The sequence below is a fragment of the Antechinus flavipes genome, chromosome 6 (assembly GCF_016432865.1).
Source record: "Antechinus flavipes isolate AdamAnt ecotype Samford, QLD, Australia chromosome 6, AdamAnt_v2, whole genome shotgun sequence".
In the NCBI taxonomy this organism is placed as follows: Eukaryota; Metazoa; Chordata; class Mammalia; order Dasyuromorphia; family Dasyuridae; genus Antechinus; species Antechinus flavipes.
In genome coordinates, this window is record NC_067403.1 from 132,489,059 (window position 1) to 132,515,549 (window position 26,491).

A 26,491-nucleotide genomic window follows, 5' to 3' on the forward strand; every position below is an offset into this window, starting at 1 on the left:
ATCATTAAATCTCAATTTCCTCAGCTGTAAAACACAAACAATAGTGTGCTTATTCTTCTCCATATTTGCTCTGAAAAGTCTTCCTCTGAACTCATCCTCTGATTTCCCCAGCTTTCAAGTTGTTAGCAACAAAGTTAACTGAAGGCTTGTGGGAGAACATAAATGGTCTTCTTACTTCCAGTCTAACTCAAATCAATAATGTAGTGCCCATACTACCAGCTAACCAATTGGCCTCGTGTACAACTTTGAGAATAAAGGTCTTTTGCCTTGCATCACTTTACATCACAATTCCTAATGTATTTCTTTGCACATAGGAGGCAACAGATAAATGGATAAAGGAAAGGATAAATTCCTAAATGAATGGTTAAATTAAACATGCTCTAAGTTCCTTAAATATTAGGGACTATTTCATTTTTGCATTTGTATCCCTAGAGGCAAAAGGCAGCTAGGTGAGCATCAGTCCTGCAATCAAGAGAATCTGAGTTCAAATCTCATCTTTGACATTTATTAAGTGTGTGATCCTGGGCAAGTCACTCAACCCTTCAGTTTCACCATCTGTTAAGTGATTGGTGAAGGGAATGCAAACCATTCTAGTAATTTTGTCAAGATAACCCCAAATGTGGTCAAGAAAGCCAGACATGACTAAACAACTCAAAAACACAACAAATCCCTATTGGATAACACAGTGCCTGGCAGACAGTATGTTCTTGATCAATATAACTTGCTTTGGGTAAGGAACAGGGATTTTCTCTGTAAAGGGCTGAAACTCTTGAGTTGATGCACTGAGGTTGGACAATGGAGCACTTAAAGCTAACTTCCAATTGGACAGTACTCTATTAGCATATGCTTGGGAAATGGCTCTTCCCACTACTCTATGCTGACCCAATAATTGGGTGTATACAGAAAATTGTAGGAGGGACTAGGGGGTAGACTAAGACTAACCAGAGTCTCTTTTGGGCAGGAGGCAAAAAGGAGAGGTCCTGGAGATGCTGCGTCCATCCAATTCACTTCTACCCCTAAAAACCAGGAATAAAGACCAAGGACTTTTGCTTATCCTGACTCTGGCTGATTCTAAGGAATCCAGGGTGCTAACTCAATCTTCATATTTCTCCATGGAATTTTTCTCTTTCATGGCTCTAGCTTTTCTTTCCTACAAGGCCCTTCAAATATCAAAGTCAAGACAGATAAAGAAGAGCTAAAGAACATTATGAAATACAAAATGGATAATTTTGGTCACATTACATTTAAAAGTTTTTGCACAAACAAAACCAATGCAGCTGATATTAGAAGGGAAGCAGAAAGCTAGGGGGGGAAATGTTTCTGAAAAAGGCCTCATTTTTAAAATACATAGAAAACTGATTTAAATTTATAAGAATAGAAGTCATTCTTCAATCGCTAACAGGCAATTTTCAGATAAAGAAATTTCTAGTCATATGAAAAAATGTTTTAAATCATTACTGATGAAAGAAATACAAATTAAGACAACTGAGAAACTGTATCACACCTCTCAGATTGGTTAAGATAATAGGAAAAGATGATGATAAATGTTGGAAGGGATATGGGAAAACTGGGATACTGAAAATTTTGAAGAGCAATTTGGAACTATGCCCAAAGGACTATCAAACTCTGCATACCATTTGATCCAGTCATCTCATTACTGGGTCTATGGCACAAAGAGATCATAAAAAAAAAAAAAGAAAAAGACCTATATGTGCAAAAATGTTAGTGGCAGCTTTTTTTGTAATGGTAAGGAACTAGAAACTGAGTAGATGCCCATCAGTTGGGGAATGGCTGAATAAGTTATAGTATATGAATGTAATGGAATATTGTTCTATAAGAAATGATGAGCAGACTAATTTCAGAAAAGATGGGAAAGACTTGCATATATTGATACTGAATGAAGTGAGCAGAACCAGGAGAACACTGTACACACTAACAACAAGATTATGTGATGAACAGCTGTGATGGATTTGGTTCTTTTCAAAAATGAGGTGATTCAAGGCAATTCTCATAGACTTAGGATTGAAAAAGTCAAAATTGTATTCAGAGAGAGAAGAATGGAGACTGAATGTGAATCAAATCATAATATTTTCCCACTTTTTCCTTATTTGTTTTCTTTCTCATGGTTTCCCCCCCTGCTTTTGGACTGGTTTTTCTTGAACAAATTTCTTGACAAATATGGAAATATGTTTAAAAGGATTGCACATATTTAAAAAAAGAAAATCAAGGGAAACCCTAAAATTTGGGATTCTAGATAAATTGTTTGTCTGGTGGCCCAGTCCTCAACCCCAAGTCTCTTTTCTCCCATGAAGATTTCCAGATTTGCTGTGATAAGTCCTCCTCTGAACTCATGCTCTGATGAGTTGGTATGCCCAAAGGCACCATATATATATGAACGTGGATGTGAATTAAATTACATTGAACAAGTGCTTTATAAACTTGAAATGTGAGCTTTAAATAACTTTTCAGAATTGAGATTATTTTACTTCCCAACCTCCAAGATAGTTTCTAACACAGAAACATACTTACCATTTTCCAATCATTTTCTGCCTTATCTACTCCCAAGAATTCAAAGAAAGAAGCAAATCCTTCATTTAGCCACAAGTCTTCCCACCAATCCATGGTCACAGTATTGCCAAACCACTGAAATGATAAAATACATGAGAAAAAGTCAAGATACTGGTAAAAACATACTATAGGTCGGCAAACTTTCATAATGTTTCTAAGTTCAATCATTGATATCAGATAAGATATTTTATTATTCAAAACCCCAATGAGGTGATAAAATTTTAACTATCAATATTTCCTGAATATTTTGTTTTTGTTTTAATTTTGTAATTGGCTTAAAGATGTCTTTTAAAAACCTTTATTCACACAATATGCGGAGATTATAAAACTGTAAGAAAATATCCTTGAAAATCTAGGTAAAAGCAAATTTCCCACAATAATAGTAACAATAGCAGCTGTGGTCTTTTAATTATTGCAAAATACTTTGCATATGTTTTCTCATTTGATCTTCACAATAATCCTGTGATTCAATAGCTATTATTATCACCATTTTACAGATAAGGAAACTCTGGTTAAGAGAAGTTTAGGAATATGCCCTTTGTCACAAACATACTAAGTGTTTGAAGTAGGATTTGAAGGCAGATCTTCAAGTCCTAGATTCAAGACTTGATTCAAGTTCTGAACTTTACTCACTAAATTTTTGTAATTCAAGTTCGGCTGGATTCACATTCTGTACTTTACTCACTAAATTTTTTTAAATTCAAGTTTGGCCTCAGATAGCTTCTAGTACTGTGACTCATTGGGGTCCTCAATCTAAGGCCCGTGGGCCAGATGTAGCAGCTGGGGACGTTTATCCCCCTCACCCAGGGCAATGAAGTTTTTTTATTTAAAGGCCCACAAAACAAAGTTTTTATTTTTAACTATAGTCCGGCCCTCCAACAATCTGAGAGACAGTGAACTGACCCCCTATTTAAAAAGTTTGAGGACCCCTGCTGGGCAAATCATTTATTGTCAGACAATTTGCTGAGATTATAAATTGCAAAGATTGTGCTGGTCTTAATTAGTAGAGGGAGATCCTTATTTTGTACTCATGAAATCACAGCTTTGGTTTAAAAAAATAATCTTCATTATCATTGAGATTTTTAATAGAACACACACACACACAAAAAGATTTATTGTTTTATTACTTTTTATTTATTCTGCTAGTTCCTGAGATTTTTAACCATTGCTATTTCCCTACTGCCCTGACTACAATTTTGGGTTATCATTACCTGGTGAACAAGTTCATGAGCCACAACAGTAGCCACTCTCTGTTTATTTGAAGAGGCTGATTCCTGAGGATCATAAAGTAAATTGGCTTCTCTGTATGTAATAAGACCCCAATTCTCCATAGCACCAGTGCCAAAATCTGGAATGGCTATTTTATCTAAAGTGTGAAAAAAAGAGAACATAGTTTTTTAGCTTTTTTTTATGTGAAGTATGTGCCCTTTGGGCAAAATATTTTTTCTCTAACTGACTTTAGAAATAAAATTATTATCCTAGATTTGGGGGACAAAAATCCATCTATCACTAATTTTTAAATAACAATCATTTCAATTTCTTTACATTCAAAATTTCCATAGGACTTTTCCCATTGCCTACAAAGACATTAGTGTACTTTGACAAGAATGTAAGGTACTTGGACAGTTAAAAATCTCAAAAATAAAATGGCTTTATTTTGGGGTTTTTTCTGCCCTACATTTTAAATCCGTTTTAACTTTTCAGTTCCAGTTCTCTCCTTCCCTCCAACCAAGGAGAAGGCAAGAAACATGATACCCATTATACAAATGAAATTATGTAAAACATATTTCTGTATTAACCATAGCCCAAAAAAAATTAAACCAGGAAAAGAGAGAAAAAAAAAATAATATACTTCATTCTTCATTCTGAAACAATCAGCTATTTCTTTGGAGGACTTTATCGCATAAGTCCTTTGTGTTGTGGTGGATAATTGTATTAACCATGATTAAAATTGTATTAACAAGTCTTTCACAGTTGATTATCTTTAAAATATTGCTGTTACTTTGTAAACTGTTCTTCTGGTTCTGCTCACTTCAATTTGGATCTGCTCATTTCCCAGATTTTTCTAAAATTTCCCTTTATCACTGCTTACAGCACGATATCACATTCTTATACCATAACTTGTTCAGCCATTCCTCAATTGATGGGCATTCTCTCAGTTTCCAATTCTTTGCCTTCACAAAAAGATCTGCTATAAATATTTGATGTGATTCCTTTTTCCTTTTTTTAAATCTACTAATAGAGATCTAATAGAAGTATTGCTGGGCCAAATGATGCCAACATCGTTTCAAAATGTTCTCCAGATCAGTTGGACTACTTCACAGGCTCACCAAAAGTACTGCCCTTCATTTTGAGTAACTTTTCAAAATATGATCTTCATTTACATTGTATGTTGTAGTCTTTGCATAAGTTGTCAAGGCCAGGAGAATAGTTTTGCCAAGAGAAACCTTAATTGTTGTTCCTTGAGAATCATCTTTTTTGAGTCTTTATATTTCTCTGGCATCTTGGTTTCCTATTTTCTTAAGGATAATTTTCCTATTATCCATTCCACTTGATATTCTGGCATTTGTTTCTCTTGTTCTTGATCTATGAATTTATCAGTGTGATGGAATGTGTGGAAACAATTCCCCCAATCAACTAACTCATTTTTAATTTACATTTATACACTGACTTGCTCAATATCACACCTCTGTCATAAAGGAGGAGCCAACATTTTCCTCCCTACAGAAGGAGCCTTCTATCCAGGATAGACCACTTCCTCTCAATGGACTATTAATATCATTAAAAAATGAAAAGTCAAGTCAAAGGAGCACTCAGGTAAGTGCTAGCTCTAATCTTCTATAATTCTAATTTCAATTTTTTCTCTATATTAAACCCTTGTTGATTAAATCTGTCGATGGGAGACAGTGTGATTCAGTGATCAGACTCATCTCTGATACTGACTTTTATCCCTACCTCTACTATGAATGAAAGTGCCGAGAGACAGATTAGCTGATCTAGCACAGTTTTCCCATTTAATGAACTCATTTATTTGTACTTAGTAATCAGTATACTTAGAAATTTAAAGAAGATTCATGGAATCTAATGTATTTTCATTCATGAGTAATAGCCTAATTTTCCTTTTGGTTAAAATAAAGAATCAAAGTGGAGGGGGAATGTAAAAATAAATAAAAGTCAATTGTCTCTTATAAATTTTCCAGATTGCAAGAAATTTCTTTTTCTTGTTATCTTATATTTGCAATTAGTGACAAATATATGGGTTACCAAAAAGGATAGGGTCTAGGTCACTAATTTAATTGGAAGAAGGAATTCCAACATGAGGAAACTCTTCCTCCTATTGTAACAGTTTTAAAGCAACATCTAGTCTTTTGGAATGAATGCATAGTCAAAGAACAAATGCATATTCAAAAAAGCTATCAAACTGTGCATACCCTTTGATCCATCAGTGATGGATGATCAATTCTGATGGACGTAGTTCTCTTCAACAATAAGATGAACCAAATCAGTTTCATTTGATCAATAATGAATAGAACCAGCTATACCTATACTCATTTCCCAATGAGTGTGAACCACTACATAGCATTTCCAATCCCTCTGTTTTTGTCCGCTTGCATTTTTGATTTCCTTCACAGGTTAATTGTACATCATTTCAAAGTCCATTCTTCTGTAGCAAAATAACTGTATGGACATGTACACATATATTGTATTTAACATATACATTAACATATTTAACATATATTGGTCTATGAAACCTGGGGGAGGGAGTGAGGGGAAGGAGAGGAAAAATTGGAACCAAAGGTTTGGCAATTGTCAATGCTGAAAAAAATTACCCATGCATATATCTTGTAAATAAAAAGCTATATAAATAAATAAATGAATGAAATAAGGGCAAAAGCATAGGCCTGATATATATCTAATTTAGCCACTTTCAGTTATGTCTAATTCTTTATGACCCACGTTGGGATTTTCTTTGCAAAAATACCAGAGTAGTTTGCCATTTCCTTTATCAGTTTATTTTACAGATAAAGAAAGGGCAGCAGGCTTATGCGACTGCATAAGCCCATAATTCTGTCCAATGTACAATATAACTCCCTGCTTGCCATTTAGAAAGTACTTAATAAATGCTTATTTCCTCCCTTCATCTAATTTCAACTCTATTGTATTTATTATTATAATTAATTATTTCCAATATTCTTTATTTTTAGAGTATGAAAAATAATTCTCAAAGAATGTTTTCATTCCTATCCTAGATATCTGTTCAGAAGACAAAGAAATATTATTTAGCTTAAAGAAAGGTACTTTATTACAGTAAGGGATGAAGTAGATAAAACTTGGGAGTCAGGAAGACCCGAGTTCGAATTTTGCCTGACTACTTTCTAGATGTGTGACCCAGGGCAAGTCAATTAAAGAGTTATTTTTTGCCATCTTCAGTCTCCAATATCTTTCCCATAAAACCCCAAAAGTGGTCATGGAGAGTCAGACATGACTGGAACAACTAACAAAAAGATCCATTATAGACTTTCCATTTGTAAGGTTTTAGTGGAGAGGACAAACTAGATACTATGAGAAGTAATCGTGAGACTGCTAAGTTGTTCTATCATGGATTCCATGATTTGTTAAAGAGTTTACTGATTCTGGTGAAAGCTGTCTCTGTTCCCCTCACAACTGCTAGTCAACTTAGAAATGTAACTGGCAAAAAGAAGCTTGGCACTTGGAAATTAGATAGAACTAGCTATACATGGCTCATCTCCACTGACTTTTACTCTATATGTAAGGAATCTATTAGTATAAGTGGAAAAATAGAAATGTAATTGTTTTTTTCTTGCTATCCTCATTTTCATTATTTTTAGACATCATTCAGTTCTCATCCTCACCTAGCACTTCCTCTTCATTTTGCTTCTATAATGCTGAGCAATTTGGAAAAAATTTTGTGGAAACAGAATGACATTTTGACTTCATATTTAGAGTGATTATGAGTTAGTCCAAATTGGTGATGGAAAGAAATACAGAATAGCACTGATTTTAAGTTAGAGAGACCTTAGAAATCATGTTATCCATTTTACAGAAAAGGAAACTGAAGATTTAAGAGGTCAAATGACTAAATTTTGTGTTTTTTTTCTCATTGCATCACACTATCTCACCTTGAGAGCATGTGATCATGGATTTAGAGCTGGAAGGGGCCTTATAGATTATCTATTCTAATACTTAAAAGAAATTAATTCAGATTATTCATTGGAAGGTCAAATACTGAAGCTTAAATACTTTGGCTGCATAATGAGAAGATAAGACTCTTTGGAAAACGTTGAAGGCAAAAGGGACAGCAAAGGATGTGACAAGTAGATAGTGTCATGGAAACAAAGAACATAAACTTGGACAGACTTTAAGAAATAATTGGAAGATGGAAGAATTTGGTGTGTTGTGATTCATAGGATCACAGAAGAGTTATACACAATTAAATGACAGAACAACAACATTCCAATTCTCTCACATAGGTCAAATAACTTAACTGAGGTCATACAGATAGGAAATAACTGGCAAAATCAGCATTTGAATACAGATTCTCTGCCTCCAAATTCAATGTATTTTCTAATGAACCTCTTCTTCATGCAGGCCACTGAACACTACTATGAAGATTAATTAGTTTATTTTTTATTATAGCTTTTCATTTACAAAACATATGCATGGGCAGTTTTTCAACACTGACCCTTGCAAAACCTTCTGTTCCAACTTTTCCCCTCCTTTCCCTCACCCTCTCCCCTAGATGGCAGATAGTCCAATACATGGTAAATATGTTAAAGTATATGCTGTACAAAAAGAATCGGACTTTGAAATAGTGTACAATTAACCTGTGAAGAAAATCAAAAATGCAGGCGGACAAAAATAGAGGGAGTGCAAATTCTATGTAGTGGTTCATACTCATTTCCCAGAGTTCTTTCCCTGGGTATAGCTGGTTCAGTTCATTACTGCTCTATTGGAACTGATTTGGTTCATCTCATTGTTGAAGAGGGCCACATCCACCAGAATTGATCATCACATAGTATTGTTGTTGAAGTATATAATCATCTCCTGGTCCTGCATATTTCACTCAGCATCAGTTCATGTAAGTCTCTCCAGGCCTTTCTGAAATCATCCGGTTAGTCATTTCTTACAGAACAATAATATTCCATAACATTCATATACCACAATTTATTCAGCCATTCTCCAATTGATGGGCATCCACTCAATTTCCAGTTTCTGGTTACTACAAAGAAGGCTGCCACAAACATTCTTGCACATACAGGTCCTTTTCCCCCCTTTAAGATCTCTTTGGAATATAAGCCCAATAATAACACTGCTGGATCAAAAGGTATGCACAGTTTAATAACTTTTTGAGCATAGCTCCAAATTACTCTCCAGAATGGTTGGGTCCATTCACAATTCCACCAACAATGTATTAATGACTCCCAGTTTTCCCACATCCCCACCAACATCCATCATTATCTTTTCCTTAGCCAATCTGAGAGGTGTGTATTGGTATCTCAAAGTTGTCTTAATTTGCATTTCTCTGATCAATAGTAATTTAGAGCACCTTTTCATGTGATTAGAAGAAGTTTCAATGTCTTCATCTGAAAATTGTCTGTTCATATCCTTTCACCATTTATCAATTGGAGAATGGCTTGATTGAAAATTAATTAACGAAAAAACATTTATCATACACTTGCCACTGTACTAAGTGCTAAGGATACTAATATAAAAAATTAGAAGACCCTTACCTTCCTTGGTTTTTTTTTTTTTTAAAGGAGCTTATATTTTAATAGAGGAAGACAGGACCTAAAGGGAACTGGACTGGTGGCTATGTGTTAGTGTGGGAAGTCACAGGACAGTTAGAAGTCATTGTGGCCTATTAGAAAGAGTAATATATAACATTATATAACAACACAATATAAAAATACAAGAACTATAATATAATAATAAATTATGTTTAAAAATAGTTCTGTATGGACATGTACATATATATTATAGTATATTAGAGTTACTTACTTTGGTGTCTGCCAGCATATATCAATGACAAGAATTAAGCGTTAGTCTTCCTAACTCCAAGAATAAATAGATCTTGGGTCTTTGAAGTAACACAGTAATTTAGCAACATATCTGGCCTTCACAAAACCTCTTTGAAATATCTTTATAGTTAGCTTCCATTTTTAATTTTAAAAGTTTATTATGGAAAAATGAATTTTGACTTATTTACAGCCAAAAAGTTTGAGGTCCTAATCATGAAAAGAGCAATTCTGTGTTTCAATTTAAAAGTTTAATAATCAAAAGACCTTGAATTTAGATCCAGAGAATCTGGATTCAAATCCCCAAATTGGTTGCATTAGGATTACATATTGTTATTTTAAAATGTTATGAAATATAGGTGTGTATATATACATTGTTGTTGTTGTTATGTTTTTTTTCAATTGTGTTCAACTCTCTATGAGTATAGGGGTTTCTTGGCAGAGATACAGGAGCAACTTGCCATTTCCTTCTCTAGTTCAATTTCAGGTGAGGAATGGAGATAAGCAGGGTTAAGTGACTTGCCAAGGATCACAGTTAGTAAGTGTCTGATGTCAGCTTTGAACTCACAAAAATGAATCATCCTACTCCACACTCAGCATTTCATCCCCTCCACCACCTGGCTGCCCCATGTACATAGATACATGTATATAAATAATATAGCTATACATACAAATACACACTGATCCTTGAGTCAATCTCTTATTTGTAGGAGGTAGGAACATACTTCACCATCAGTCCTCTAGAACTGTGAACTATGGTTCTATTTGCATTGATATGATCTACCTACCAAGATCCTAGAATTTAGCCATTTAATCTTCCAGAAGTTGAAAATCAGAGTAATAGAAGATTTATGAAGAGACATATATGTCCTGGGAAAAACCTATTATTCATTAAAACAGAACCTAGAACAATATTATGCCCTGAACAAATACTTGCTAGTTATTTCATTGATAAATGATGATGTTAACTAAAGAAAGTTAATTTCAGATGACAGCAAATTATTTGGAAACAAGGAAATATGAAACTGAACTCACCTAATTTTGGAAGGGAATAATTCATTGCAAAATAATCTTCAAAGTAGTCAAATACAACTTTTGTGACGTTTGCAGCATATTCGGCTGTTTCTCTTTGAAGTGGCTGGACATAGATTTTGAGCTAATTAAGAAAGAAATACAGTAAGGTTATTGTTATTTTGAAAAAATAAAACACAAGCAAAAAAATCCTACATTTGAAGTTTCTTCATCTGTAAAATGAAGGACCTGGAAAAGACAATCTTTAAGGGGCCTTTCAGATTCAACATGATTTGTTAAATCCTATGTGCAATCATATATCATTACATGATTTGTTTTGAATTTGTGAGAACAGCTTCCTTTTTTCCTTTTCTAAAAGACACATCACACACATAAATGTGTATTGACGACGTGGAAGTAATGATATTAGTGATGATGATGGGGATTACAAAAAACAAGAGAGTTGCACAGGCTCATAACCACTCTGCTTCAGTTCCCATAGGTATTCCTGTGGTTTGCAACATTCATTATATTCATTATTTTTTACAGCATAGCAATATCATAATAATTTGTATCCATCAATTTCTTAGTCATTTGTCAAACAATAGCCATAAACTTTGTAGCCAGGCCATTGACACTACACTTATTAAAACCTGGAATTTTCCCTTTTTTGCTCCCAAATGTGCATTGTTAATTTTAGCTTTCATGCTAGCTATGCATCCTAAGCTGCTTTCTCTCAGTGTCACCCTTTTGGAAATAAGTGAAGTATCCTGGGATGCTCCATTAACTTTTTAGTTCTGCTAAAAATAGTTTCCCTTAAATTATCTTGGTTCATTTTCCATTTCCAATCTGTCAGGAAACTGAATATTTTTCTCTATTCTTTGACTGCATATGAAAATTCGCTGTTCTTCATATTCAAAGAGAACACTACAGAGATCATCAGGGCATCATTGTGTTAACTATTTTTCCAAAGTGGTGATACAGTTTTGTGCTGAGCCCTATATACTCTCTCACTCAGTCGTCCTTGTGAATGAGGACATATGATTTCCCAATGACTCGACAAAATCAGATCAGCACTTTGTGTTTTGCAAACAAGGCAAAGATTATATATTATATATTATATTATATTATATTATAAGGGCTTAATGCCATGACTAGGCTCATATGCTAACAGGTATGTTAATTTTTCCATCAATAGGCCAATTGAATCCTAATCCATTTTCTTTATAATACATTTCTACCAACAGTTCTTTTTAGACTGCATTCTAAAAAGAATTTAACCATTTCATCTTTTAGGTAGCTAAGTTATGATCTAGTGGATAGGGCCTGGAATCAGGAAGATTTCAATTCCTGCTTCAAATGCTTATTGGTTGTGTAACTTCTGCATGTATCAGTTTTCTCACTTGTAAAATGGGAATACTATCTCACTTTTTAGAGTTGTTGTGAGGATCAAATTAAGCATTATTTGGAAGACACTTTGCAAACTTTAAAATGCTTTATCAATGTTAGCTATGATTATTATTATGCAGCCGTAAGCCCTGTAGTACTAGAAATGATGGTTGATGACTTTTTATCAGCAGATCTGCTCAAAGTAAAATTGCCCTCCATCCCATTTTTCACCCTCTGTTGCCTTTTTCTCCAGACACTAGCCCATTCTTCCCCTGCATTTCAGATAAACTTCAGATTAATTTTAATGACCAGTACAGTAATTATCTGAACCAGCCTGGCCCCTCCCAAGGCTGTGTAATTACAGCCTATTAAATATATAGCCACACTTTTGTATATCATTTGAATCTGCTTCTTTTCAGAATGCACTTTTTCCCCTATTACCATCACAATACCTGTCGTATGGAAATCCAAATTCAGCCTATATTCATTTAGCAGCAGAACGTTCCAGGATGTAGACACCAAAACATTCTACAGAGAGTGAATGTATTCATTTAAACACTGTTCAACTTGAGACAAACCTACTAGACAAGATATTCTGCGCTTCTGGATTGACTGTTTTATTCAACACTTTTTTTAAGATCTTCTAAGTCTCTGCTGAGATTTCTATTTTCCATCTTTTAAGATCCAACTGATTTCCCTTCATAACCTTCAGTGATTCATTTCTGTCTACCTAATAACATTTAAACAGATTGACATTTAAGGTCCTCTATTACCTGGCACTGCCTCAGTTGTCAAATATCCCATAGTGACACTATATGTACCATCTTCATCTCCAGATACCTGCTAGACAACTCTATTTGTACTCCCAAGGGAACTCAAATTCAAAATGCATGAAATGGAATTTGTAATCATTTTTCATAAATCCACTTTCTTCAAATACTAATATTTCTAATGAGAGACACTATCATTCTTCCAATTACTCAGACAAATAGACAACATGTAATACAATGGATAGAGTATTTGACATAGAATCAGAAGACATCAGTTCAAATCTTAAGGGTTTGTTTTCGATCAAATCAGCAAAAAGTTCTATCTCAATTTCCTTTGATATAAATTTATATAGTAATTGCTCACCTTACATGGTTATTTATGAGAATCAAATGAGATAATATTTGTAAAGCACTTGGACATAACAAACATTATATAAATGTTAACTATTATTCTTTACTATTTGAAGAGGTGTCCTCAAGTTCACACTCTCATTCATTTCCTTGCCCCCACTATCCAATCAGATGCTAAGAATTGTTAATCAAAAACCATTTATTTAAGTGCCTATTATGTGCCAGGCACTGTGCTAAGCACTAGAGACACAAAAAGAGCCAAAAGATAACCCTTACCAATTCTATATCCACATTATCTCTCACATGCACTCACTAATCTCTGCTCACCCTGCCTGTCCTAGTTCAAATCCTGATAATGCCTCACCTCAACTATTGCAGTGACATCTAAATGATTTCTCTAATCACAGGCTCTTGCCATTACAAGCCATATTTTACACAGCTACCAAAGTAATATTCTTAAATTAGCTGTCTTGTTTTATTACTGCACTCACAAAACCTCAAATCTATTTCTTTTAGGAAGAAATGTGAATTCTTACATTTGAAGATTCAAATTCCCATCTCCTTCAAGAGCCGTTTCCTAATTTTCCCAAATTGTTAGATTCCCATGTCCCATTCCTCTAATATGAAAGACTTTTAAAACAATATACCTGAGGTGGAGTCAACATGGCAAGATGAGCTTTCCTCCAAACCTTTCCAAATATCTTTAAGTAATAAATCTAAATAAATAAATCTTAACAAATTTGTGGCAGAACCCACAAAAAGTTGGCAAAAGAATTCTGTTGCAACAGACTAAGAGGATTATGGGCTGTGCACCAGGACTGAATAAACCAGAAGCAGGCCTCAGAGTGACTGTATGAGGGGCATCGGTGGCCATTTCCAGATCTCACAGCACATAAATTGGGGGGTTGGACAATAGTTCAGAAGATTAATAGTAGTCCCTTTGTTGGCATTAGGAGCAGGACTCTATTGCATTGCCTATACATGGATCAGGATCACAATCTAGGTCTTAATTTCACTACAAAGGGGAGCACTAGCACAGCAGAACTTATAGCCACAAGGGAGCAGCAACTCTCATCACAGTTCCAGGTTTGAAAAGAGTTCTTGCGATTTCTCATAAACTACAAAATGTACAAAGAGCAGTAAACATAACTCTCCTAAGATCATGCCACTTTGAAACAACCAAAAATTTACAGGTCCCCAAAATAATTTCTAGAAACAGCTGTATGAAATCTTTGAGTGTTGGAACAGTGCCCCTTCTACTTGGGAAACAGAGTCCCACTTTAGCATAGAGTTAAAAGTCAAGAAATAGGTTGGAAAAAATGAACAAAGTGTAAAAAATTACAAAGGCATGGGTTCTGTCAATAAAAAGTTATAATTATGAAAAAAAAACATGAAATTTTTTTAAAAAAGAAAAATGAACAAAGAACAGATAAAAACCATAGGATGTTACTATAATGACAAGAAATAAATACGTAGTTGACAATCATTACTGGCGGGAATATTTTTTTTAACAGTGAGATTCCCTGATAAAGACTTCATTTCTCAGACAAATAGAAAACTGAGTCAAATTTATAGAAATAAGAGCCATTCCATAATTGATAAGTTAAATACTTATCAATATTTCAATATCAATAAATATCAAATAAATTGATAAGTCAAATACTTATCAAGTTTTCAAATAAAGTTATCAAAACTATCTATAGTCATATAAAAATGCTCTAAATCATTGTAAATGAAAGAAATCAAATTAAAGCAACTCTGAGCTACTATCTACTACTATTATGTGGGAAAATTAAACACTACTGATTCAACCATTCTGGAGAATAAGTTGGAACTATGCCCAAAGGGAGATAAAATTTTGCATACCCTTTTGACCAAGCAATACCATTACTAGGTCTGTATTCTAAAAAGACAAGACAAAAAAGAAAAATGACTAATGTGTATGAAAATATTTATAGCAGTTCTTTTAGTGGTAGCAAAGAATTAAAAATTGAGGGAGAATTGGAGAATGGTTGAACAAGTTATTGTACTTGATTAAGAGATGATCTTACATGAAGTAAAACAAAATGAAATGAATGGAACCAAGAGAACATTGTACAGTAAGAGCAACACTATTATCTATGAATAACCTAGCTATTCTCAGTAATACAATGATTCAAGACAATTCTGTGGCATTTATGATGAGAAATACTATCCATTTACAGAAAAAGAACTGATCAACCTCAAACGCAAATAAAAGATATTTTTTCTTTATTTTTCTCCTTACTGACTTCATAGAAATGTGTTCTGAATGATTACATATGTATAACCTATGTCAAATTGCCTTCTTACAAGGTAAGGGGAGATGGGACAAGAATTTGGAATTCAAAGTTTGAAAAAAATAATGTTAACTTTGTTTTTACAGGTATTTGGAAAAAAACAAAATATTAAATAAAATTTTAAAAAACAGTATACCTACATTTTAAATTTATCTGTGAATAAGTTGTGTTTCAAAATAGAATATGAGTTACTTGAGGGCAGAGACTGCCTCATTTTTGTTATTTATATCATCTGAGTCTAACAGTATCTACCACATAATAAATTCTTCCTTCACAGTGAGTCCAGCCACAGTCATCCCTCACTTAAATCCAATTCACTTGCATGTCATGGCATCAGCTCCCTGAGATCATCACCATTTTCAAAAACAAAGGACAAACAACAACAGTATACAATCCCTTCTTTCCATTTTTGCTGTCACTACCCTAGTCTAAGTCTTCTTCACATTTATTAAATTGATGAATATCTTTTTTTCAATGTTTACTTTTTGATTTATTCCCTTTCCTCACCTTTCTTCCAAAAGTTGGAAAAGAAGAAAAACAAAACTCTTGCAACAAATAAAAATATCAATCATTAAAAAAAAAATTACATTTCATTCTGCATCTTTCCTTATCTGGAAGCATACTTTCTCATGAGTTTTCTGGAAGTATGGTACTTATTGATGGATTAGACTTCTTAAGTCTTTCAAAGGTGTTTATATTAATAATGTACAGCTATTATGTTATTTTTCCGATTCTGCTTATTTCCCTCTACATTACTTCATAGAAGTTTTCCCATACAATTTTGTCTCTGAAATTATACATAAAACTTTAACATATTTAACATGTATTGGTCAACCTGCCATTGGGGGAAAGAGATGGGGGGAAAGAGGGGAAATATTGGAACAAAAGGTTTGGCAGTTGTAAATGCTGTAAAATTACCCATGTATATAACTTGTAAGTAAAAAGCTATTAAAAAAAAAAAAGAAGCAAAGAATCTAGGATATACTGCAACCCATTCAACATGTAAAGGACTGCTTGCCATCTGGGGGAAGGGGTGGAGGGAAGGAGGGGAAAAATCAGAACAGAAGTGAATGCAAGGGATAATGCTGTAAAAAAATTATCCTGGCATGCGTTCTACCAATAAAAAGTTATTAAAAAAAAAAAAAAGAAATTATACATAACATCCTTTCTTTTGGTACAGTAACATTCACAAATATGAGATATATATAGTAGAATATAGTAGCACCATAAAAAAAAACCTCAAAGTTGAAAGGGGTCTTTTAATCCATATCTACATTGTAATGTTCTCTGTAAGATCTTTAAAAAGTGACCATTCTGCCTCTACTTGAATATCTTCAATGAAAAGGAACATTGCTGTTAAGGTAGCCCAGTCCACTATGAAATTAGCATTTATAATAGATTATATATTTATAAATATGAGTGACCTTGGAAATGACATTTAAAATGGGCAAATTTGTAAGGAAATTATAACTTCATTCATTTGGTTTTACTTTGGTGGGAAAAAAGATCCAGGGATTTCAATAGACAGCAGGGATAATATATATCAACAATGTGATATAGGAAAAAAGATAACATAATTTTAGGTGGTATTAAGAAAGATACAGTATCCAAAACAAAGAAGATAACAGTCCTGCCATAGTCAAACCATACTTTGTGTTTATATAAATTGTGTTTAGTTCTGGGCACTAGGTTTTATTTTATTTATTTTTAGTTTGGGTTTTATTATCGTGCCTAATGTGGAAATTCAGCAATCCCCAACTGATTGACATAGACATATTAACTGACTCCCTTTTTTCCATTGTGGGCCATTTCTCCCTGTTTTAGTCATAAACTCCTGAGGCACTAGATTTTAGGAAAAACATTGACAGATTGGAATAGGTTCAAAAGGGCAATCAAAATGGTGAAGGAAAGGGAAACTGTCAAACAAGATCAATGGAAGGAACTAGGGCTATTTAATCTGAAGATAGGTCTTAAGGGAAATTAATAATTGTGTCTGAAAGGTTGTCATTGGGAAAATAAACTTTACCCCAAATGACAGAACTAGGACCAATCAGTGAAAATTTGAAATAAATTTAGGTTTTAGGTAAGAAAAATAGATTCCCAAAATAAAGTTTTCAATGGCATTTGAAAATAATTTAAGAGGGGCAGCTAGGTGGCGCAGTGGATAGAGCACCAGCCCTGAAGTCAGGAGGACCAGAGTTCAAATCTGATTTCAGACACTGTCTAGCTGTGTGACCCTGGGCAAGTCACTTAACCCCAATTGCCTCAGCAAAAAAAAAAAAATAATAATAATTTAAGAGACCATGTCATCATAAATCAATAGGTAATGTATACAGATGCAATGGAATTAGAGAAGAAAAGAGCAAGCTAGGAAAGATTGCACTGTTGTAAACTGAAAGCCAAAAACAATCTTAAAGTTCTTATTGCTATAAAAAGAAAAGAAAAAGCTCCTTGGCAATCATCTGCATGACCAACACAAAGTAGAAAAGGTCTTGTTTTTCCCTGTGGTGTTTCATTTTCACACCTCACGCTGATAATTATTAGGAGTATCCTTTACTGTGATTGGAGGTCATCTCAAAGTAGCCCTTTCTACCAGTATAAGTATTGTAACTTCAGCAGAGACACTTGTTCATGGGAAAGTCAACTCTGAAAAAAGCAGCTATGGGAGTACTGGGCCTGGAATCAGAAAGATCATTAGCATTTAGATGGAGAAAGTGCTGGGCCTGGAGTCAAGAAGACTCATCTTCCTGAGTCCAAATCTACTCTTGAGCCAACTGACTGTTTGCCTCAGTTTCCTCATATATATAAAATGAGATTGAGAATGACATGCAGAACCAATATCTTTTACAAGAAACCCAAAGAGGTCACACAGAATCAAAAATGACTGAACAACAATAATACTGTGGAAATCACTAGGCAAATCATTTATTTCTTAGCCAAATCCATTGGTTTTCTTAACCAAAAAAGCCCTTATAGACAGTATAGTCCACTGAGTTACAAAGAGTTAAGATTTGACTGAATACCAACCTGAGTGGAGACATTTGCTCATGGCTAATATCCACATTGGAATACTCTTAGTGCATGCTACAGAACCACTAAATTGACTCTTTTACTATGACTTTCAAGTATCAGTTATAAGGAGCAGATGGCAAGAATTAGGGAAATAGGTATTAACATGACTGTGTCTTATCTATGTTAATTATAAGTCAGATTCACAAAGAGTTTGGAAATACCCTTTCTTTCCCCTCAGTTGTAAGAGAACTTACTGCCTTATTCAACAAACATTTATTAATGTTTGTATTTAATATTCTGGGAGAATCTAATCAAGAGAGTCAAGTGAATAAGTAATTGTGGTATAGTGACTTGAATATGTTAAGTGTCTGGCTTTTCATTCATTCAAAGCAATAATTTCATTTTTTTAAATAACTTTTTATTGATAAAACTCATGCCAGGGTAATTTTTTACAACATTATCCCTTGCATTCACTTCTGTTCCGATTTTTCCCCTCCCTCCCTCCACCCCCTCCCCAAGATGGCAAGCAATCCTTTACATGTTAAATAGGTTACAGTATATCCTAGAACCCAATAATTTCAAAAGAGATATATAAACAGTGCTATAAAAGTTTAGAGGAATAAGGAAAAGGATTATAATGATTCATATGAAGGCATTTTATTTGAACTCTGTGGCATTTTGAAGCTAATATCAGATTATTAATGAATTTTTAACATTATTTACTAAGTACATGTTTATTTGTCTGTTATGTCACATATCTACAAATTGCTAAAAGGATATATTTGTTTCTTTTTTGTCTTTGCATCACCGTTTACTAGGACAATGGCTGGCATGTGTAGGTCTTAAGAAATGTTTGCTAATTGGTTGATTATTTGTTGTTATATGGTCATCCTACTCCTGGACTTCGTCAATACACTTAGAAGTGTATTCTGCCTCCAGGTACCTTCCTGTTACTAGCCATTTTTTCCAGATGTTCTCCATTTTCGGAGAAGTATCCAGGTCAACTATATCTTTATTTCTCTTTCAGTTCCACTCTTGATTCTTGACTTTCTCTACTGTATCCTTCTCTTCCCCTCCCCTCCCAAACAATTCTACTTTTCAATATCCTTTTAGATGTTTTCTTACACCATTACAATAAAACCTCTTTTTAGGGCAGAGATTGTCTTCCTCTCTATTTGTCATTTATCACAGTACCTGGTACATGGTAAACATTTAATAAGTTATCGTTGATTTGATTTGATGATATTTAAGAGTCATAGACTGTGACTTAAACTTTGAAGTGTATGTGTCATAGCACAAAACTTACAGACACTATTGAATGCCTAGATTTCTTGACTGTGCAAAGCTAACTTTCAAGGAAAGAAAGGAATGAAAAAGAGGTAAAAGTTAAGAAATTCTGTTCCCCAAAGCATATGTGATAAATTATTGAAAGCTTAAAAATATAACTTACAGGAATTCCACTAGCTGAAGTTCTAGTCACACTCGTAAATTGATGTACAGCAAAGCACACCAAGTATGTGCTCATTGGAACAGACTTCATGAAAATGGTTTTTTTCCATTTGTCATCCACATCTTCTTCTCTCTTTGGAAAATGAAAAAATCATATTTTATTTGTTAGTGTCATTATCATTTATGTTTAGAGCAGACCAATATTTGCCCATTTACTACATCTCTAATAAGAAATTCCTTACTCAAGTTTAAGGAACAACATATATAACAAGGTTGATCTGTATCTAGTTTCCACCATAGAATTTTCCACTTTTCCCAACAATTTTGTCAAATGCTGAGTTCTTATCTGAGAAGTTTTTTTAAAATTATACTAGCTCTGATTACCCATGAGCAATTGATATTTTTCTAATTATATAGATCTGACTTTATTTGCATAGAAATTGTTGTGTAACTGTGTTCATATAATATCTGTGTTTGTTGAACTAGTTAATTATTTCAAGTAGTTTTTTAGTTGATTCTCTAGGATTCTCCAAGTGTATGTCATATCATCTACAGAATGATAATTTTGTTTCTTCACTGTCCATTCTAATTCCTTCAATTTCTTTTTCTTCCCTTATTGCTAATGCTAACATTTCTAGTAGTGTATTGAATAGTAGTGATAATGCTTGACGATGGTTTTACTTATTGTTCATTATTTTAAGGTACATTCCCTTATCCCTATGCTCTCTAATGTTGTTAATAGAAATGGGTACTGTATTTTATCAAAAACTTTTTCTGGGGGAGAATGTAAGGGAGGAAAAAGAACAAAATAAAAAAAGTGCACAGCAAAGAACAAAAGAACAACCTACAATAAAGTAAATATGGACATTCATGAATATAATTTCTTTTACTTTATATATCCTTTCTTGAACTGGAAATTGATTGTTATATTTAGAATCTCCTTTGTATTCTGCCAGGCACATTAACAATATTTTGGGGGTTTTTTGTTTATTTTTCTTTTCTATTTTCTATTAAATCAAAAAATAATTTTTAAAAGCTTTTATTTGCCTATTTTTTCAAATGGTTTATATAATATTGCAATTAATTGTTCTTTAAACATTTAGTAGAATTCATTTGTAAATCCATCTAGTCCTGGAGAGTTTTTCTTTTTCATGGTTTTTCTCTTTTGTTCTGATTCTTCTTTGATAACATGAGTAATATGGAAATATGTTTAACATGACTGTACATATATAGTCTACATCAGATTTCCTGCTGCCTTGAGTGGAGGAGGGAATAGAAGAAGAAAGAAAAATTTGAAACTCAAAATTTTATGAAAATTAATATTAAAAATGATCTTTAGAAGCAAAAGGGGGAGGGGATGTTAGTAAATAGGAGAAAAAGGGAGTGAACACTACTTGATGCCAAAGGATTGAAGACAATGGGTTCTTGAAGGAAAAGTGAAATTTTGATAGTTAGGTAAGTGTGTCAAATGTTTTATTTTCTTTCTAAAGATAGACAGCATGGCACAATATATGGAATTAGGAAGATCTAGGTTCAGGTTCTGTCTCTGGACGTATTTGTTCTGACACTTATATCTATTCTCTACTATTCAGTGCACTGAAACTCTATGAGAAAGTGCCTACTTGCACTGGTAAATAAAATGTCCTTATTTGAGAGCTTCCCAAAATCAATGAAATTACAAATCACTCCTGGTCTGGCACAGGTGTGTGAGCACACACACATACACACACCTACACACACACACACACACACGACTACCATGTTTCCCCGCTAATAAGACCTATCCCGAAAATAAGCCCTCCCCTTACTGTGTAAGATTCCTCTAAAATAAGCCCTCCCCAAAAAATAAGCCCTATTGAGATTACTACTGTAGTGAAGGTGATCCCCTGCGCTACACGCTACATTACGGTACCCTCTATAGGCACCGTCCACACACCCCCTCCCCACCCCACTCCCCCACCCCCCCAGGTGAAACGCATGCCGCGCTCCGAGATGCATCCAATCAGAGCTGCAGCAGTGAGCGCGTCATCCTGTTTTTCCCCAGTGATTTGCTTGCTGGCACCATTGAGAGCAGTGCCGCAGAGGAGAACTGAGGCAGGACAACATAAAAACTCGGTATGTAAGCAGGAGTGAGGGGGCATGATGGAGGATAAAAGGGGCATGATGGAAGATAAAAGAACTCAGGGGGCATGATGGAGGATAAAAGAAGAACTCAGCCAGCACTCACCACGCTAAAGAAATGAAGAACTTCTTTGCAGAGAGAAGAATAGATCAAGTAATGATTCCTGCAGGAATGACTGCCTATCTCCAGACCCTTGATATTGCAAAAACAAGCCATTCAAGGACCATTTGCGCATGGAAGTCAATGACTACATTGAAAATAGAATGGAAAGAAATCAGGGTGGAAACTTTGTGAAGCCCTGTCTGCAAGAAGTCGTGACTTGGGTGAAGAACTCATGGGATAAAATTACTGACAGCTGTGTCGCCAAGGCACTACGAGCAGGTTACCTGGACAAGACATATTCATTTAAAGAGAGCTATATTGCTGGACATGACAGATTGGGTCCACTTCTTCTGAAGGAAATAGAGGCACAAGACATCCAGGACGGAATTCATGGTATGGACACTTATGACAATGTTGTTGAAGAAGATGGCATGATCATTATTGAATAAAGGTACTTTTTTTTTTGTTCACATTTACCTGTTTATTAAAATTGCTGTCAATGTTCATTAAAATAAGCCCTCCCCTGAAAATAAGCCCTCTGGTGTTTTTCTGTCCAAAAAAATAATAAGATAGTGTTTTATTATCGGGGAAACATGGTATAATACAAGAAACAGGCTATGCCTCCCCTTGTAGCTCATACAAAATAGATTTTTCAATACATTATTTATAAATTCAATTGTATTTTAGTAGAAGGGTAATCAATCATTTTCCTGAATATGAAGTTCATCTTGCCTCTTTCATTCTTTGGAGCCAGAAAGGAAATACAATTACCTAACATGTAACTAGATATTCTGTACCAGGGGCAAGTGCTACAAACTGCAAATGGCATGAGAAAGCACTGAGAGAGACTTCAGATTGTGGAAGGAGCTAGAGATCTCATAAGGCTAATGGTAGGAGAGGGGTAACTTCTTAATTAAATTAGTTATTCTTTCTTTTAAAGTTAATGATATATTTTGTTTTTAAATTATCTTCACTTTCCGATATATTTCCCCCCTTCCACCTCTCAGAGAGTCATCCATTAAAACAAAATACTTTTTTAGTGGGAAAAAATAAATTCAATAAAACAAACCAACATATCAGTCTAATCTGAAAGTATATTTAGAGTTCCATATATGCTCACAGGACCAACTTTGGTTATTATAATTTTATAATACTTACTTGATTAAAAAGCACTAGTTTGTTTTGATAAATTAGATACTAGGCCAGTTGTTTCTTCAAGATGTGATTCTCAGAGACTCATTACTAGAAAGGTAAGATATACAGATCACCCCTATTACTAACAGATATTTTGGGGAGAAAAGACTGAAAAAGGGTGTGTGATAGCATCAGGGTTGCCTGTTTTCCTCAAAAGGGATTAATCTTAGAAAGACATAAAAAGTTCCTATCCACATGTAACCAAAGCTGTCTTTGACTACTGAGTCAAAACTATATGTGAAAACTATCCTAGCACAATACTCTGCCCTGCAGACCATACTCATTTTCATATGGAAAAGAGGGGAGAAGGACAAATCTATAGAAACTATATGTCACTATATCATTGTAGCATATCCTTTCTGAATTTGGTAGGGCAAATTAAGCCTTTAAAAAAAATTTTTTTTCAATCACTCATAAGAGCCTGATTTCATTCCAACATAGAACCTGAACTAACAGGTGCTGGCATTAGACTTGTCTCGAATAGAAGGATTGAAGTTAAGCCCTCAGTTTCAATCCCTGAAAATATGCTAGCCCTGTATCCCTGTTATAGTCCTTAAGGATCATGTAGTCCAACTTCTTTTTTTGATTTCAACAGAGATCACAAGAAAAAGAAAGGACTTGCTCAAGATCACTGAGAAAGGCTCATTCATTCATTAACCCTGAATAGTCAAATAGAATCCAGATCTCATATATCCACAGCTCTCTACTGCTAGAATGAACTTTAGAGACAACCTTGTCTATTATTTAGATTTTCTTGGCAGAGATACTGAAGTAGTTTGCCATTTCTTTTTGCAGTTCATTTTATAGATGAAGACCTAGGGCCAATAGTTAAGTGATTTGTGCAGGGTTAAACAGTTAGGAAGTATCTAAAGCTTAGTTTGAAGACAGCTTTTTCTAACTCTATTCATTTTTACTATAAGAGCAAAGGATCATAACTCTCAATGGAATGTTTTCCTTATTCCTAGTTCAAGCTTTTCTCAACTATGTTGTTGAAATCTGGGTTCCCCTGAAATTGAAGGGATCCTTCCAGGGTCTTATTAATGTGAATCCTGAAATCAACTTATTCTCTCCTTTTTACAGGAAATGCTAAAACTTTCATTCTGGGAACTTTTCCCAGATAGTTTTACATAGTGATTCATGATGTGCCCTGATTGTCTGAATTAGCATCTTTTACATACCTATGATGGGAACTCAGACTTTCCCAAACTGCTTCTGTTAATATCTTCAAGACATTCTTAATATTTCAATTTACATCCTTGTTTCTGCCTTCATTTCCCCTCTTCCTCTGAGAAACTTCCAAGTTTATATTTCTCTTATAAAAACATTTTTAATGATAAATATTTTTGCCAAGTCCCTTTCAGGACTAAGATACTCTCAACTCAAAATAACTTGAATTTCTGACTGAATGACTTCCAAAAAGGATGGGAGTTAAATTGAGTTAAATTGATCTCTATCAGAGCCTTTTGCCAGCATACCCAGGGAATAATTTCATCAATGCTTTCTCCTTCAATTACAGGACTTTTTAGAACACAAATATTGATAAGTGATCTTATTTTTTTTCTAGAAATTCCATAATTAATTGCCAGCTAACTTTCTGATAAGTCAAAGGAAAGGATCTTTTCAAATCAGAAAAAAAAAAAATCACCACTGATTTAGTAGATTCTTTTCCAAAGTATATCCCCACATAGGGGAGGAACAAAAAATTTGTGGCTTGAGATAGATAAGCTAAAACCCTAGTAAGAATAGATTGAAATTGTACTATCCAATTAAGAATCCCTCTAATGTTTTGTCTTTCTTGTAAAATATTAATATTTTAATTAATTTAATATTAATGCTTTGTATTTGTATCTCCAGAGTATTCATTTAATCCATTCAAGTTCTATATCAATGGAGGGAATACTCATGACTATGGATACACTGAAATGTTAAAGAATTTTAAAGCCCTATGTGTTCTCTTTGGGAAATGAGTGTGAACCACTACATAGCATTTTCAATCCCTCTGTTTTTATCTGCTTGCATTTTTTATTTCCTTCTCAGGTTAATTTTACATTATTTCAAAGTCCAATTCTTCTTGTGCAGCAAAATAACTGTATAGATATGTATACATATATTATATTTTAACATATACTTTAACATATTTAACATGTATTGTCTACCTTTCATCTGGTGGAGAGGGAGGGGGAAGGAAGGGAAAAGTTGGAACAGAAGGTTTTGCAAGGGTCAATGCTGAAAAATTACCCATGCATATATCTTGTAAATAAAAAGCTATTAAAAACAATAAAGATTTTTAAAAATAAATAAGTAGAATCAAGTAAAACAAATGCATAGAAGGAAAAAAAATGCCCTATGTGTTCTCTTCTTTAGCAGGCAAGATTAAAAAATCCTCTTGGTTTATACACAGATTGTTCTTTGAGTAATTTTTATTTTGTTTTTTGCATACTTACCTCCACTGGCATATTTGAAAGTGCATTATATTCTTTTGGATGGATGATAGATATTGTATAAGTTGCTTTTTTGTTGGGCTCATCAAAACAAGGAAATGTTTTCCGTGCATCCGTTGGCTCATGATCTGTAGCTGCTATGCTCCTAAGAAACAAATAAACAACAAACAAAATATATGTTGATTCATCTCAAGAACCCATGGTTCCTGTTTCTGTTGAAGACAAAATTTATTCTCAGGTGATTTGGTGTACTGGACAGAGGACAAATCTGGAAAGCAGGAAGACCTGGATTCAAATTATAATAGCCCTTACATACTAAATGTGTGACCATGGACAGGGAGATTTTTTTTTTTTCCACAGAGATTTTCCCACAATAATGAAACCAAAGATTTCATTGTCCCCCTAATCCTGCCCAAATACCTATGAGATAATTATCAAACTACCAGTCCTGAACTTTCTTTTAAGTTTTAGCCCCATATTCCCAGTAGCCTACTATACATTTCTACTCAAATGTTGTATTGAAACCTCAAACTCAACATGGCCAAAATGAATTCATTATCTCCATTCCTATTTACCAAAAATATATTCTCCTCTTGACTTTCTTGTTTCAATTAATGGCAGCTACTCTCCTTATTCAGACTCAAACCCCTCATTTTTGACTGTATAGTTTCACAGTTGCCAAATCCTATATATTTTACTTTGAAAATATTCCACTCTGCATCTACAA

The 26,491-nt window shown here is 34.0% G+C and overlaps 1 protein-coding gene across 1 annotated transcript in view; it reads right to left on the reverse strand.

Annotated features, from left to right (window-relative positions):
• Nucleotides 1–26,491, reverse strand: part of ENPEP (glutamyl aminopeptidase) — a 116,802-nt gene that overhangs the window by 56,797 nt on the left and 33,514 nt on the right. The window contains exons 2-6 of the mRNA XM_051964388.1: nucleotides 25,768–25,909; nucleotides 19,907–20,038; nucleotides 10,641–10,761; nucleotides 3,780–3,934; nucleotides 2,530–2,643 (exon numbers count right to left, since the gene is read on the reverse strand). Of these exons, the coding sequence (XP_051820348.1) occupies nucleotides 2,530–2,643; nucleotides 3,780–3,934; nucleotides 10,641–10,761; nucleotides 19,907–20,038; nucleotides 25,768–25,909 (664 nt within the window). The remainder of the gene's footprint in view (nucleotides 1–2,529; nucleotides 2,644–3,779; nucleotides 3,935–10,640; nucleotides 10,762–19,906; nucleotides 20,039–25,767; nucleotides 25,910–26,491) is intronic.